The 15877-nt window shown below is 54.2% G+C and overlaps 1 protein-coding gene across 1 annotated transcript; it reads right to left on the bottom strand.

Annotated features, from left to right (window-relative positions):
- Positions 1–619: 619 nt before the first annotated feature.
- On the bottom strand, positions 620–11434 carry LOC121172014 (trichoplein keratin filament binding). Its single transcript, XM_041003782.1, has 12 exons — positions 11241–11434; positions 10344–10554; positions 9898–9954; positions 9270–9338; positions 8480–8653; positions 7453–7565; positions 7248–7314; positions 6010–6182; positions 4947–5028; positions 3632–3817; positions 2999–3142; positions 620–2037 (listed from the first exon to the last, which is right to left on the bottom strand). The coding sequence occupies exons 1-12, from the start codon at positions 11432–11434 to the stop codon at positions 2005–2007; spliced, it is 1503 nt and encodes a 500-aa protein (XP_040859716.1). The 3' UTR covers positions 620–2004.
- Positions 11435–15877: the final 4443 nt, after the last annotated feature.

Below are 15877 nucleotides of genomic sequence, written 5' to 3'. Positions count from 1 at the left end.
CCTTCCCTGTGTAAATCTGCCTTTTCAATAAAAATAAATCTTTAAAAAAGAAAGAGGGCCCGGCATGGTAGCCTAGCGGCTAGAATCCTCGCCTTACACATGCCAGGATCCTGCATGGGCACCTGTTCTAATCCTGGCAGCCCTACTTCCTATCCAGCTCCCTGCCAGTGGCCTGGGAAAGCAGTCGAGAATGGCCCAAAGCCTTGAGACCCTGCACCCACCCATATGGGAGACCCAAAAGGAGCTCCTGCTCAGCACAGCTCTGGCTGTTGCAGCAGCTTGGGGAGTAAATCAGCAAATGGAAGATCCTCTGTCTCTCCTCCTCTCTGTATATCTGACTCTCCAATAAAAATAAATCTTTTTTTAAAAATGAGAGAAACAAGGAATCAAATCTGTGTAACCCTAACTCTAGCACAAGCACGATGCACATGATTTAAGCACATAGAGTGTAAGATAGCACTAACTCCTAACTCCAAATGTAGAAAACAAATATTTTTCCCAACTTAGAGACAAAACATTTAAATCTCAGGATAGAAACATTTTAATGCAAATAAGGAAAACAAAAGCAAAACTTAATTAAGACATGTCTTCAGTAAATATGCAAGTAGCTGCAGTTCAGACACCCTGTTCACATGGGCTCTGCTGGTATTTGGACAGCATGGGACTGCTTAGCACTTCCTGTGGTCCCAAGGGTACCAAGAGGGGAGCACCATCTACCAAACAGGGTCGTGAGCGAGATCCAGAGCTACAGGAGCTGCAGGTTCAGTCCTGCAGTGGGAATTAGGAAAGTCTCCAGCTGACGAGCCATGTCCTCAGAGCAGAGCTGCGACTCCCAGGGAATGAGGGTGACGTGAGAGAAACACGGATCCTTCAGGGACCATCTCCAAAGAGAATGAAGTCAGGCAAATGAAAAACAGATTATGGATGCAGTTTGTGGCTCACTGTGTTCTTACAGCACAATGGAAGTGAAAGGTAACACAGCCCTTATACTCAGGAATTTTAGCAAACTGCTTTTTAATAACCACAGAACACCCCATAATTATCTGCAATGTACTAAGAAGTGTGATCTTGACTATAAAGCGCTGAAACCTCAGAGGAAGAGTATTAAAACAAACTAAAAAACAAGTCAAAAATACGATTATTACAGCAAGGATCTTGTAGCCATTTCTAGGCATTCATCTAGAACTATGTCACACTGATACAGTGGTGGGAGAGACATTTCCGGTCAATGGTGATTTGGAGTTCGATCTCATTTCTTCAGATTCAGTGCTCCTTCCTTTGGCTCCAAAGTCCCTGGAAGCTGCTCAGAGCCACAGCCTTCCCCAGGTACTGGGGCTGCGAGGGTCATGCTCACGAGTGGAACTGCCTTCCAGGTTAGGTCACTGCCCCCGACTCAGGGAAAGGCTCCCTGAAAGCTTCCTGAAGAAAGATATATCGCTCACCACCTTTCCAGAAAGCATCCCTGGATCACATCAGACTGTTCCAGGATTCTGATTTGTATCCAGTTTTTTTGTTTGTTGTTTTCATGCAGAATACAAAAGATTTGGTCCTTTGGGAACACCTAAAATTCTAAGCCCTGAAATAAACTGTACTGAAGCCCTACAAGAATATTTTCTGAATACACTGGATGTTGAATTAATCTTGAGAAATGTGTCTCCGACCTCTGGCTGCACACTTCACAGAGGGTGACAGCCAAGGGTGAGCTACCAGGAAACCACCACCCTGGTCATGGAATACGACGTACAGATCTTTGTGTGGACTGGGAAAGCTTACAGTATTTATAAGCATGTGACAAGAATATTGGCTACCACTGCAGACCCCCTCCTGGGAGCTGTACATCCCCACATCCCATGTTTGCTCCAACCCTGATGCGGCCAACACTGACTGCCCTGTGCACAGGCAGGGCCGAGCCCCGATGACGACAGCACCAGGGCCACCTGCCCGGCGCCTTTGTTTTGAGGTCTTCAGGATCCTTGTGCGACTGAGCGTCTGGTACCAACCACGTCAATCCCAAGCAATTCTGGGATGTCCGTGAGGCTGAGAAAACAAAGAGAACAAGACTGATGAGACTGGCAGTCCCTGGGGCAGTGAAAGATGAGCTCCACTAACAGCGAAGGCATGGCCGACAAAGCCACTTTCATGTACAGCTGGAAAAGCTCTGCCCCACCTTGCCATGGCAGTAAAGCCACTCTGACATGTGGGAAGCACCAGCCTTAACATATTTTCCCGCACCCTCGGAAGGTCTGATCTTGCCAAGATGCTCACGGTCCAGAGCCAGGCGAGCCGAGGCAGTGCTGCTCCCTGCCCCTTTGTTGCAGTGATTGGGGGTGGACTCCCCCGCTCTCATCTTGGTCTACTTGGCTTTGGTGTGACCTGACCACAAAGCAGCTAGCCTCCTTCTCTCACAGCTCATTTCCCATGAAAGGCATCATCTTGGAGCACCAGGTGGCCACAGGGGCCCTGGGTAAAGGAGGATGGGACCATCAGCACACGGTGCCTTACCTATTGGCTCCTGGGACACTGTAAAGGCCTTATTAGCTTCTCTGTGCCCCCTTTGGTGGTCTACACAGGGGCGCCACTCAAGTACCTCCAGAGATAGGGAAACAGATCCCCGGGGAAGAGGGAGGCAAGTGGGTGTCTTGGTTGCCTAGCTTTTCTGTCGCCACAGTCAGGAGCTGGACCCCTGCTCTGTCACCTCTTCCCAGCTGTGGTCACCACTCTCATCACATTGTTCTTGGCCCCCAAACAGGGTGGACAGGCACGCAGCCTGGCAGCAGGCAATCAGGGATTGGGCTGCAGCAGCAAGAGCCGGAACATAAGCATGAAGGCTCTTTTATACTCAGCCATGCAGAGACACAGACCCTGAGTTGAGGGTCCCTACTGGTCAGGAAGAGGGGAAACCAAAGAGGAGAGAAGCCAGCAAGAAGCCAGGAGAGCTGGATGGCACAGCCGAGCACAGGGCTCTGGAACAGGCCTGGCATCACCCACAGACTCCTACCTTGGGCCGGTAGCCATGTTCGGCCATCATCTTGGCCTCCTGCCGCAGTAAGGTGTCACAGAGCTGCTCTGCCTGCCTGGCCTCCTCTTCCTCCTCCTCCTCCTGCTGGTTGGCTTCCCACGCCCGCAGCTGGCGCTCTGCCACCTGGCCCCCAAGAGCAAAGTCACCCTGAGACAAGACCCCCAGAGCACAACCCTGTCTCCCCAAAGAGAGAAAGCATGCAGTGCCAGCTGGGCTGGAGCTAAGTCGCAGGTACAGCGAGTGCCAGACACAGGAAGGCTACTTGGGTCTTCTTGAAAGTATGGCATGTAACCATGTATTCAGAATACTCTGTGTTCCATGTCAGGTCATGGAATTAAATAAAGACTCTTGGCCAAGGGTTACACCTGCCTGCAGATGCAGACGGTCAGGCCAGCCTCACACCCACCAGAGACATGGGACCCTGTGTGGGACATGCACCACAGCCACGAGCATCAGGACTTCAGCTGCAGTAAACAGAAGATGGATGTGTTGAGCCCCTGTCAGGTGCGATCTGTGCAAACAAGTGCCGGGCACTCAGTCCTATCCTACGATGATGCAAGAACATGATGTCACCCTCCAGAGGCTGCCTCCCACCCCTGGACTTGGCCCTACCTGAGCTTCCAGCTCTTGCTTCCTGGCCGACTTCAGTTCTTTGCTTTGCTCATGCTCACGGCGGGCTGACTCTCTGGCCTCCTCGAGACTGCGAATGAGCTGCTCCCTGTGTTTCAAGGATTCCTCTTGTGCCTGTCGGTTTTGTTCAATCTTTTCTTGTATTTGCTGTTGTCTCCCCGCTAGGACCTAACCTCCATAGGAAGGAAAGCAGACTTGAGATCAGAGGCCCATCCATAAGCCTTGCCCAAGTGGCAGGGACAGAGACAACCTCTGGTATCCTGGCAGATGTGGTTGACTGAACCCTGTAGTGGCACCTTGCCGCTCTGTGGTTGTGGTTTTAGACCTGAGGCTGAAGATTAGGCTGGGTCTCTGTGGAGCTGCAGCTGGGAGTGGTTAGGGGCATAGAAACCCTACAGAGACTAGTGGAGCCTCACTCCCCCCCAACAGTGGGTCCCAAGGAGAAGTACAAAATCCACACAGAGGACTTCGGGGAGAGTCTGGGTGAAATCTCCCACTCGAGGCAGCAGAGCATGCTGTGACACCTGGCTCTACAGCAGCGTGGTCCCACACCAGCCTCGGGCAGACTTGGGCATCAGGGTGGCGAGAAGCCACCTGAGCTGCCCAACAGTCACACCTTTGGGAGGTGATGAGCACAGCAGCCACAGCCAGGAGGGCAGATGAAGTGGGAACAGTCAGAAGCCACTGGGGGACACCTGGTGTCCACAAGAATGAGAAAGCACCAACTGGGACCCCATCTCCTCTAGATTCCAGAATACAACCCGCTAACGGACAGCAGCCTTAAGCTGCTCTGAAGAGAGCTTTCAATACATCACCCAGGTCATGGGGTGTCTTCCACATGTACACTCCAGCCTGTGTCTGGCCCTCTATGCCAAGAAAGAAATCGGCAATGTGGAAAAGCCCAAAATGCTTATGGCAGCATTTCTTACAATGGCTCAAAAATCAGAACGACCCAGAATATCCAATATGGCCTAGGAAAGCACACCAGGGTCTCATGAGAATTCCCTGATAAAATATGATCCTGCCACTAAAAGGGCAACCACAGAGACAGGGCGGCACATGCCAGTGTTGCCACCAGAGGGCATGGCATGAGGCACTGTCACACATGGAGACGGGAGTAGAAGGAAACCTGCCAATGGCTACGCCGCCACCAAGGCCCCGCTGCCTCTGCACTGCTCAACAGGTTTTTAAAGCCCAATGGGAATAAGCTGAGATTGCTCCTGGTGGTTCTGGTGGGGTCAGCACGCCACTGTGGACCTGACGCCTGGCCCCCAGCTGGCGGACGGGGCTGGGTTACCTCACTCATGAGCCGGTCACGTGCGCTGCGCTCTCGAGCCCACTGGGCCTCTCTCTTTTCCCACATCTCCTTGGCCTCCTCCCTGAGAAACAGAAAACAGACGAGAAGTTCCTGACTACTGCTGCTGGCTGGCAGTGAATCAAGAGCAAAAAGAGCACCTGGCGCAATAGCCTAGTGACTAAAGTCCTCGCCTTGAACACACCAAGATCCCATATAGGCATCAGTTCTAATCCTGGTGGCCCCTCTTCCCATCTAGTTCCCTGCTGTGGTCTGAGAAAGTAGTCAAGATGGCCCAAAGCCTTGGGACCCTGCACCCGCGTGGGAGACCGGGAAGAGGCTCCAGTCTCCTGGCTTCAGATTGGCTCAGCTCCAGCTGTTGCAGCCATTTGGGGAGTGAGTGATCGGATGGAAGATCTTCCTCTCTGTCTCTCCTCCTCTCTTTACATCTGAATATTTGCCTTTCCGATAAAAATAAATAAATCCTTTTAAAAGAGAGAGAGCAAACAAGCCAGACAACCCTCGATGAGGCCCAACTTCTGTCAGCTCTTCCTCTGAAAGATGACAGTGATGGCTGGCCTTCCTGGAATTGTCTGAAGCCACCTACTTTCATACCTCATCACCTTAAAGCGCTGGAGGCAGCTCACACAGTAGCCACCAAGGTGCCAGACTGGAGGAGGCTGCTGGCCTGGGCCTGAGCTGTGGCTGTGCGCTAGGGTCATGGCCAGCTCATCCCAGAGGGCCTGTGTCCCACCTTGGGGACTGGGAAGGCCAGCCTTACCATGTAGGAAGTGCTCAGAGTGAGCCACCTGTTATTTCTGTCTATGGCTTAGGTGTTCAAGACCCAATTTTATTGACCCAAAGGACTTCTTCAGAACTCAGAGCATTTTCCCGTCAAATCATTAAGACATTACATCAGCAGAGTGGTACCCTAACCCATCCTGACTTGCATGTTAAGCAGCTGAAGGGAAATACCGGGCCTAAAGGAACCAGGTCAGATGCCGCAATAGCCAGAGGGATATGAAGAGCATTTGAGGGAACCGAGTGGGGGCCCACCACCTCTCACCTCAGCAACATCTGCAGCTCTGCCTCCCGCGCCCTCTCTAGCTGCAGCTGCTCCTCAATGACCTGTTTCATCCAGGCCGCGTCGGCCACGGCCTGCTCGCGCCTGGCCAGCTGCAAGCGCTGGTCCTCATCCTCCTTCTCCAGGAGCGCCTGCAGGATCTGCTTGTCTGCCTCCTGGAAGAAGCAGTGGGTGGGCTGGACAGACAGAGCCCTTCAGCACCTACAGCCTACAGAGGATCTCTCCCAACTCGTCCCCCAGAGAGCGAATCATAGCAGGGGTGAGGGATGGTTTAGCCACGCTCAGCTCGGAGCTTTTGCATTAGGAAAGGGAGACCGCTGCAGCACCACAAGCTCTCGGCTGTATCTTACGGCACAGCTTTGTGCGACACAGCTGGGCAGCAGTTCTGCTCCAAAGAGCACTGACTCTGCAGCACAAATGCACGAAGCACTTGCTGTAGGGTCATGAGAGAGTTGGGCTTTCCCGAGGATGAGGGAACACTGGGAAGAGTGAAGGGAGAAGGCTGCACACTGGGCTCCCAGGGGCCCAGCTCCTTGGGGTCAGCCCTGACCACAGCAGCCAGGGGTTGTGGGGAGCCTCGACTTGTCCGCTTTCCAGTTGTAGTGAGGTGACTCATCAAAGCACTTCACAGGAGCACCTGAGTGGCTATTCAGAACGCACTCAAGCAGATGCACTCACCTTTCAGGGGAGCTGAGCTTCCCCATGAGCGAATGTAGGTGGCTAAGGTGTGCAACTTCAGTCACATGAAAAAATACCACCACCTTCTCTGGAAAATGCTTGCAATACCCAGGGCTTGGCCAGGCCAAAGCTAGGAGCCCAGAACCCAATTCAGGCCTCCCTATGTGAGTAGCAGGGACCCAAGTCCTTGCACTTGCTGCCTCCCAAAGCATGCATCCGATTTGGGAGATAAGTATGCTAATCGCTGAGCCATGTGCTTGCCTGTTTTGTTGGATGGCTATGATCATGCTAATGAACACATGCCTCACCTCAAAGGGGCTTTTTGGTGGCAAGGACACTTACAATCTACTGTCTGCGCTTCCGTGGAGCGCACAGTCCAGGCCCTGCGCTGCACTCGAGGTCCAAGGACTCGTTCACCTCAAAGCTGAAGGCCTGTACGCTTGGATGCCACCTCCCGCCCCCTTCTCCCGACAACACGCACACACTGTGTGTGGAAGAGATTTCTTCCAGAGTGCAAAGCACACTGCACCCATCACACTCACCAGCTCCTCCTGGATCTGCTGGGCGCGCCTGTTGAGCTGGGCGTTGTACTGATGTCGCAGAAAGCGCCTAAAAAGGTAAAAAAGTGTGGGTCACCTGCAGCATCGTGGGAAGAATTCATTGGGGCCTGGAAACACTCACTACAGGCTGTGCCCTTCCTGGCGTCAGGATGCCAGTGCCAGGGAAGGTGGGAAGGCCCGCACGCACCCCAGCTCTGCCTTCTGCCGGAAGGCCGCCATCTGCTTCCTCTCCTCCTCCAGCCTCTCCAGCTCCCAGCGCTGCCTCAGCAGGTTCTCCTGTTCCTTCTTCAGCTTGCTCGCCTGTGGTGACAGGGTTAGGGACCCGACTGAGCCGACAGGCATCAGACCTCCCTTTATTCTCCATCTCCGTCTCCAGCCAGCTGCCCTCATGATGGGTAGCCAGGAGACCCCTCCCAGAGCCCAGCTTCACTTCCACATTCATCCCATGTGAGCTGAGCCACCCTCTGCAAGAGCCCCTCCCAGGCCTGCAACAAGGAATGACCCCATGCTCTGAGCTCTCAGGGGATGCTGGACTAGTCTGCACTTCAAAATCATCTCCTGCCTCTGACACAGCTCCTTCCACAAGGCTAGGAGCCAAGGCTTGCTTGGGCTCTGACTCTAGCGCCCAGTGCAGTGCTTGGTGCCTGGAGACGTGCACTGGGCACGGAGCTCTGAGTTACTGAGTCGTTCAGACCTGGCGGAGGAAGAGGAGGGAAATGAGGACAAAGGGGCACAGAGAAGGTGCAGCCCTCGCAAGCAAACCAAGCACAGCGTCCCCAGCAGACCAAATCCCTCAGACCCAGTCAGGACTGGGTCACGACACAGCCAGGAGTCAGGACCCCAATCAGGGTCTCCTTCCCACATGGGTGGTGGGGAGAAAAGCACTTGAGCCACCAGGGCACGGGGACGAAATTCAGGTACCCTGAGGTGGGGCAAAGCATCTTAGCCCCTAGGCCAAATGCCCGCATACACGGTTTTTATTTTTTCAAGTTTGCTCATTTCTTTTTCTTTACTCTCTGCTTGAAGGGCAGAGAAGCAAGAAGGGGAAAGCAGAGAGGGATAGATTGAAATCCACTGATTCTCTCCCCAAACGCTCATAATGTGTTGCTGGGATTCCAGACACTCCAGTACGGGCTGCAGGCACCTCTCCAGGGAGGGCTTCCCTCAGCCTAATGGGCAGCCCCGGAGGGCCGGGAAGGGGGGCCCTGGCTCACCTCCAGCTCCTTCAGCTTCAGCTCCTCCATCTGCTGGAGCAGCGCCTCGGCCTGGAGTTTGTCCTCCAGCTGCCTCCTCTCCTGTTCCGCTTTCATCCGCTCCATCGCTTCCCTCCGGGCCGTCTCGTACTCATTTTCATGCCGTTTCTCTTCTTGCTCTCTGCTGGCCTCTTCCTGCAAGGAGCCAAAGGCACCTGGGAGGTTGGCCCTTGTTACTACTCACAGCTGGCAAGTCCCATTTCCTGCCACCACTCAGTGGGCCACAGGGACCCCCACAGGCCCTGCCTCGTGTCAGCAGCGAGACCCTGGGTTGGGGCACAGCTCCTTGGACTCAGTTCCCTCTGTGGAAGCTGCAGGTAGTGCCCTCACAGATAAGGCTGGGGAGGTGCCCGGCACACAAGTGGGGGGACTCGACAACACCCAGTGTCATCCCCCTACCCTGGTCACCCAAATACTTTCTAAAATGAAGCCAGAGGCAAAGCCTGGAAGGTGGCCTCTTGTCCTTAGTAGTGCTGCCACAGGCCAGCAACAAGAGAGAGACTGCCGACAACAAAGACAGCCTGAAGGCTGCCTGTCCCAGCTCCCACCTTCCAGCTCTGATGGTCACCCAAACTTAGTCTGTCCTGGGGAATGATCACAAAGGATCCCGGGCCACGTATGGGCAAGTGTCAGTTTTCCCATTAAACAGGGTCTGCTGCGCAACTGGCATCCCTAACACTGGAAAATTCAGAGACACAGAGACAGACTGGTACCATCACAGGTGGCCTTCTTCCCGAGCTGGGAGCCATACCTGTTTTTTTTCTTCTTTCTGTATCTCCCAAGAGTCCACCACATGTTTCCTGTGAAGGTCCAGCTCAATCTAGGATGAGAAGGGACAGATGACTTCCTCATGGATTCACTGGACGCCGCCTCCTGCACCACTTGCTGGCATATGGCCGTCATTTTCCTTGTTAGGATTCCGCAGGGGCCTGGCGGTTCAGCAACAGAGCAACAATGGGCCTGATACACAGCATGAATGCAGTCCAATATGGAAACCAAGGGAGCAGGTGCTACTACACCCTTCTGGAGAGGTGGGTGCAAGTCCCAGAAGTGCTTCCCCAGTACCTTGGGGTTGGGCAGGAAGCCCAGCAGATTGACAGGAAAACATCCCACAGTGTCTCTGGGACCCATCTCTGGCCTCTGAGTGAGTTGGGTGCACTTCCCCTGCCCATTTGCCCAACTGCCCAGGAGGGAGGTGTTGTCCCATGTGCCAGGTAACAGATGGAACAGCACGGTGTGATGACCACAGAGAGGGACCCCTCGGGCCTCAGGCTACAGCAGGTCCTCTGCAGGTGGCTGGAGGCTCCCTCAATTACAACCCAGCCTGGAGACAGGATCTCATCTACTAAACACGTCCACAGAAGGCTCCTGGTTTTCACCTCTCGAAGTCTGGGATTGTTCTTTTTCCAATGTTCGTAGAGGAGTTGTTCAGCCATCTATCAAGAAGACAAACAGAGAGACACAACGTTAGGGTCCAAATCCACTGACAGGGTGGATGGCGCACAGTGGACTAACAGCTCCTGGCCCGCAGGCTGTCACTGCACCCACCATCCACATCCAACTGCCCTGCACCCTCGACACTGCGAGCCAGACTTCAGGCAGACCTGGATGGCAGTGACAAGGGGACTCAGTGATGGTGACAGAAGGGAGGGGAGGAGTCAAATGCAGAGTGAGACCTCAGCCCTGGCAGCTCAGGTGCAAGTGGGGGAGTCCTGTTACACCCAAGTGCATGGGAGTGACCCCCACGTGTGCCCTCCCAGGATAACCATTTCTGAGAAGAGCACCCTCCTGCCCCACAGCCTCCTAAAGCTCCGTGACATTTTACCAGCTTCCTCTGCTCTTCCCTGGCAGACCTCAGGTTCCCGTGCCGCTCACGGATTCTGCTTTCCCGCAGGTTCATGCTCAGCCGCAACTCCTCCAGCTCTCGGGCCAGCAGGTCCTGCTCCTCCAGCATCAGCTGCCGGAGCTTCTCCCGGCGGGCTTCCAGACTCCTCCTCTTCTCCTCCTTCACCTTCTCTCGCTGGTAGGCGTGCATGCTGTGTGAGAAGCAGCCCGCAGTCAGCCGATCCCGCTTCAGTCACAGCTCTGCTAGGTGAGGCTACGAGATACTGAGGAGGACGCACGTGACGACACAGGGAGGCATTCCTCACCAGCGGGACGGAGGAAGGTTGTGCAAAGGTATGCAGAGTAGAAATTCTTACTTTTGCAAAGAAAGAATGCCTAGTGGGCTTAAGTATGCATGTGATACCCATGACAGCTAAGGGTTTTTGAGCAATTCCCATGTACCTAGTCCTAGAGAGGGGGTGTGGTTTATTACTCATCGTGTAAGTCTCACAAGGTAGGTTCTGTTTTAGTCCCCACTTGCCTGATGAGGAATCGAGGGTTACCCATCTGACACCAACAGGTCTTCCATTTAGGCCTGGCTGGCTCCAGAGCCTTGGCTTGTCAGGTCCACCTACTTAGAAGTTTCTCTAAAACTGACTCTTTGTGTGTGTGTGTGTGTGTGTGTGTGTGTGTGTGTGTGTGTGTTTGGGTACTAAAGGGAAAATACACGGGGCAGGAGACACACCAAGCTGGGAACTCGTGACTCCCTGCAGGTTCGGGGCTCACTTTATCTCCGTCACTGCCCTGATGGTTTCCATCTCACCTTCAGCTGGAGAAAAATGGCACACAGGTAACCCCCGCCCCGGCACGGGTGCTCACCTGCTCCCCGTGCCCTTACCTGCGCAGGTAGGAGGTGCTGGAGCTCCATTCGGCCTGTTTGGAGGCACGGATGTCGGATGTCCTGAAGTAGTGGCTGTTCTGGTCCCACTGCTGCCGAAGCCGCGCCTCCTGCTCCCGCTGCCGCTGCCAGGCAGCCTGCTGATCCAGGGGCCTCCGGCTGCACCAGCGGGAGGGCAGTGTCGGGAGGGCCATCTGAAAGGACCAGCAATGACGGCAGAAGAATGAGGGGAGTGCCAGCCCAAGGAGCCCCTGACAGATGTGGCCTCCCCCCTTTAATGAGTCATCCTCATTCCTGGGCTACACACGGACATCCCCTGGTACAGCTCAAAGGAAAAAAAAAAAACAGAAATACCCTTCTGGGTCCCACTCCACACCTTACTGAAAGAAAAATGCCTGTTTAAATGCCTGTTTAAAGGACTTAAATGCCTGTTTAAAGGACTTCGCCAGCAGGCCTACAAATCAGTCTAAACTAACCTGGCCTGTACCTGGCTGCAGACCAGCCACTCCCGGGGACTGACCAGGCAATGCCACCTTGGGCACACTGGGGGCTTGAATGCTCTGTACAGACTAACCCCTTAGGAAACACGCATTTTCCCATGCTTATAGTCACCCCGTGTTTGTTTTGCAGATGACACAACCCAAGTTCAAAGAGGTGAAGTGATCTGCACACCCCAAGAGGCTGTGTGATAGGAGCTTCAAGCCCTGCTCAGGTGGCCCATCCAGGGCTCACTCCATAAGTCTGCTGGGCTAGCAGACTCCTGTGAGAGGAATGGGACTATCAAGGGTCCCAGATGAACCTGGGGGATACGGCTGGGGCCTGCAAAGCAGAACACAGTGTCACTCCAGGCCACCATCCCCCTCCAGCAAAAGCTGCCCCGGTTGGGGAATGAGCGAATGAATGCGGGTCGGTGCTCAGAATCTCGGATGCAGCCTCCTCCCAATGCCGAGGGTCATGTGCGCAAGTCATGTGCGTCTAAGGGGGCCAAATGCAACCCCCGGTGGCCAGCCTGTGATCTCTGTCCGGCACAGGAGTGTGGCAGGATGAACTTACGTCCTTCCTGTCCTGGATGGAAAGCAGTCAGCAGGTAAGTACAAACCTTAAGATTTGAGTCCCGCTACGGACACCATTCAGCTTGCTCCTGGAACAAGGGGCATCCCTCTCTCAGCCTCAACATCATCTACATCTCACCGACAGGTCACAGTGCAGAGCGTCAGATGCAGGGCGAAAACCCCACTGCCCGCACCCCTCCCCGCCCCAGCGCCGTGATCTCGAGTCCCCCGTGGTTCCCGCGTGGCTTTCCCGCCCAGCGCGGGGCGCTCGGACAGGGATCCAGCGGATCTCGTCCCCATGGATGCCGGCTCCCAGCGGAGCCTCGCCGCCAGACTCACTTTTTTCCGCGCCCCTGGAGTTCCCGGGGAGTCCCGTGACCCGAGCTCCCGCACGCCCCAAGCGGGCCCGGGACAGTCCGGCGGGGCCCCAGCTGAACCGCGCGACACTAAAGCCGGCCGTTTTCCGCCTGTTCGTTGTCCCGGCAACGGGCCCCACGACGGAGCGCCGCAAGGGCCAAGCCATCCTCCAGAGCGACGCTGGACGCGCGGAGAAGGAGAAGAATGTTTCGGCTCTGATGCCCTCTCGTGGAGGGCGGGAGACCAAACCGCCAACGGTTCATGTCCTTGAAACAACCAAGGATGAAGAAAAGGAAAGCCACACTCACCCCCAAACTTCAGGGTGGTGGTCACCGGAGGGAGTAAAGGAAACAGGGGCGAGGAGAGAGGGGACATAAGCCAGTGGCTCTCAAATAATGGTTTTGCTTGAGAGTCACCGGGGTAAAATCCAGATGGCGTGGGGTGTTTGGCAGAGTGGTGATCTACCCCCAGATTCCAGCTTCCTGCTAATGTTCACCCTGGAAGGCAGCAGGGAATGATGGCTCAAACAGAGGGGTTCATGCCACCCATGGGGAAACCTAGAGACAGTTGCAGGCTCCTGGCTTCAGCCTGGCACAACCCTCACTGCTGTGGAGTGAACCAACGTATGGCATCTCTCTCTTTCTCTCTCTCCCCCCCCCCAGACCAATTCCTCCAGGTTCTCAAAGAGTCCCCGTGTTTCCCATGTGTTTCCCCCAGTGTATCAGTGTGCAGCCAAGGCTGACCGCGTGGCGCAGTGGATACAGGCAGCTTTCCAAGTCCTCCCTGGCATCCCTTCTCTGAGTACGCTTTATAACTACTACATGTGTGACTCTATGGCCGACTCCAGGAACTTCTTTCCAGGTCTCCCACAGGGGTGCAGGGTCGCAAGGCTTTGGGCCATCCTCGACTGCTTTCCCAGGCCACAAGCAGGGAACTGGATGAGAAGTAGAGCTGCTGGGATTAGAACCGGCATCCATAGGGGATCCTGGCACATTCGAGGCAAGGACTTTAGCCACTAGACCACTACGCCCCGCAAGTACCTTTTCTTTGGTTGCATCTGGGGCTCCTGTGAGGCCTGCTACCCAATCGAGAACTGCCTAACCCGAGGCCCAGGAAAGTGCTGTTATTTGAGGAACTTTAGCAGATGAACAGGTCAGGCAGGGCTCCAGGGTCACAGGCCTCCCTGCTCCTGTCCCACTGCTCCCAGGACATAGCTGATATTTGATCCATCTTCGCTAAGAACCGAAGACATGGACTAGGCCTTGTAGTGCAGCAAGTGAAGTTGCTATTCATAATGTCAGAATCCTATATTGGACTCAGGATCAAATCTGAGTTCTTTGCTTCATCTGAACCAGCTCCCGGGGAATATGACTGGGAAGGCAGTGCCTGACGACTGAGGACTTGGATCCCTGCCACCTGTGTGGAAGAGCCGGATGGAATTCCTGGCTCCTGGCTTCAGCTCGACCCGTAGCTGGCTTTTGTGGCCATCTGGGGAGTGACCGGAAGATGAAAAGTGTCTGTCTCTCTCTCTCTCTGTAACTCTGCTCTTCTAATAAATAAATACATATTTTTAAAAGTATAAAAAATGAGAAGCTCCTCAACACTAAATCTCTTGTCTCCCTCCACCCCACCAAAAAAAAAAAAAAAAAAAAGGAGAGGAAAGGGCAATTGAAGCCACCATTTGTCATGCCATCATCCCCATATCAGAGAGCTGCTTAGAGCCCTGGCCACTCAGCTTCCAATCCAGCACCATGCTAATATGGTTAGGAGGGCAGCGGATGATGTCCAAGGTGCTTGGGTCCTGCTGCCCACCTGGGAAATCAGATGGACTTCCAGGCACCTGACTTCAAGCCTGGCCCAGTTTGTATCATGACAGCCTTTTGGAAGTGTGAAAAATAGATGGAAGATCTCTTGATCTCTTCCTATCTCTTTGTAAACTCTGCCTTTCAACAAATAAAATTAAATAATTAAAAAAAAAAAGACAGAGGGCCCACCACGATAGCCTAGTGGCTAAAGTCTTTGCCTTGCAAGCGCCAGGATCCCATATGGGCGCTGGTTCTAATCCCGGCTGCTCTGCTTCCCATCCACCTCCCTGCTTGTGGCATGGGAAAGCAATCAAGGATGGTCTAAAGCCTTGGGACCCTGTGCCCATGTGGAGACCTGGAAGAGGTTCCTGGCTTTGGATTGGCGTAGCTCTGGCTATTGCAGTCACTTGGGGAGTGAATCGGGACGGAAGATCTTCTCTGTCTCTCCTCCTCTCTGTATATCTGACTTTGCAATAAAAAAATTTTTAAAAGAATAGTAAAACTTTTAAAAAATGATAATAAATAAATAAAGATGAAACCAAAACAGGCATTGAGAGAAAGCAGAAAAGGAGTTAGCCATCCCTGAACACCTCCCCTGGGAGAATGCTTCTAGAACATGCAAGTACCACCTCACTAAAGCCTCCCTCGGGGCTGGGAGGAAGGTGGCCCTGTCCCATCTGGCAGGAGATCCCCTGACTCTCTGAGAGCTGATACGACTCCCCTGAGATCACCCAGCAATGCCACGAGAGCCGGGATGGGCACCTGCCCCCCAGAGCTCATGCGTCTCTCGTCAGTATGTCTTCCCAGGGGATTGTGGTGGCAGGCATCATTCCTCAAAGAGGCCTCTGAGAGCAAAGTGGCAGCAATGTTACACCGCCAAAGTGGTGGATCCGTGACTGTGGTCAGTGGGGGCTGGGTGGGAGACCCTGGCAGAGGGTTGAAAGGGTGGGGTTGCTCTTGTACTTAAGTCTTGACACAGAAGCAGAAAATGGGAAGGAGGGTGAGCTGGGTGTTTGGCTCATTTGTTAATATTCTGCTGTGCCAGGAGCAGGTGTGGTGGAGTGGTGGGCAAAGCCACAGCTGGGAAAGCCTGCACTCCATATCTAAGTGCCTGATCGAGTCCTGGCTTTTCCATGCTCCCAGTCCAGCTCCCTGCTACCCAGGGGACACCAGCTACAGACCAAATGCTTGGCATTCCCGGCTTCCTTGTGAGAGACTCAGATGGGCTTCCAGGCTTTGGGCTGGCCAAGTCCCAGCTGCTGTGAGCATCTGCAGAGTGAAACAACAGATGGAAAATTGTTCTCTCTGGCGTCAGCGTTGTGGCACTGCAATCGAAGCCATTGCCTGTCATGAGAGCATCCCAGATGAGTGCCGATTCAAGACCTGGCTGTCCCCACTTCTTGTCCAGCTCCCTGCTCGTGCA

This window comes from Ochotona curzoniae, unplaced genomic scaffold (assembly GCF_017591425.1).
Source record: "Ochotona curzoniae isolate NIBS_2020 unplaced genomic scaffold, NIBS_Ocur_1.0 scaffold_274, whole genome shotgun sequence".
In the NCBI taxonomy this organism is placed as follows: Eukaryota; Metazoa; Chordata; class Mammalia; order Lagomorpha; family Ochotonidae; genus Ochotona; species Ochotona curzoniae.
This window is presented reverse-complemented; position numbering and strand designations above follow the sequence as displayed.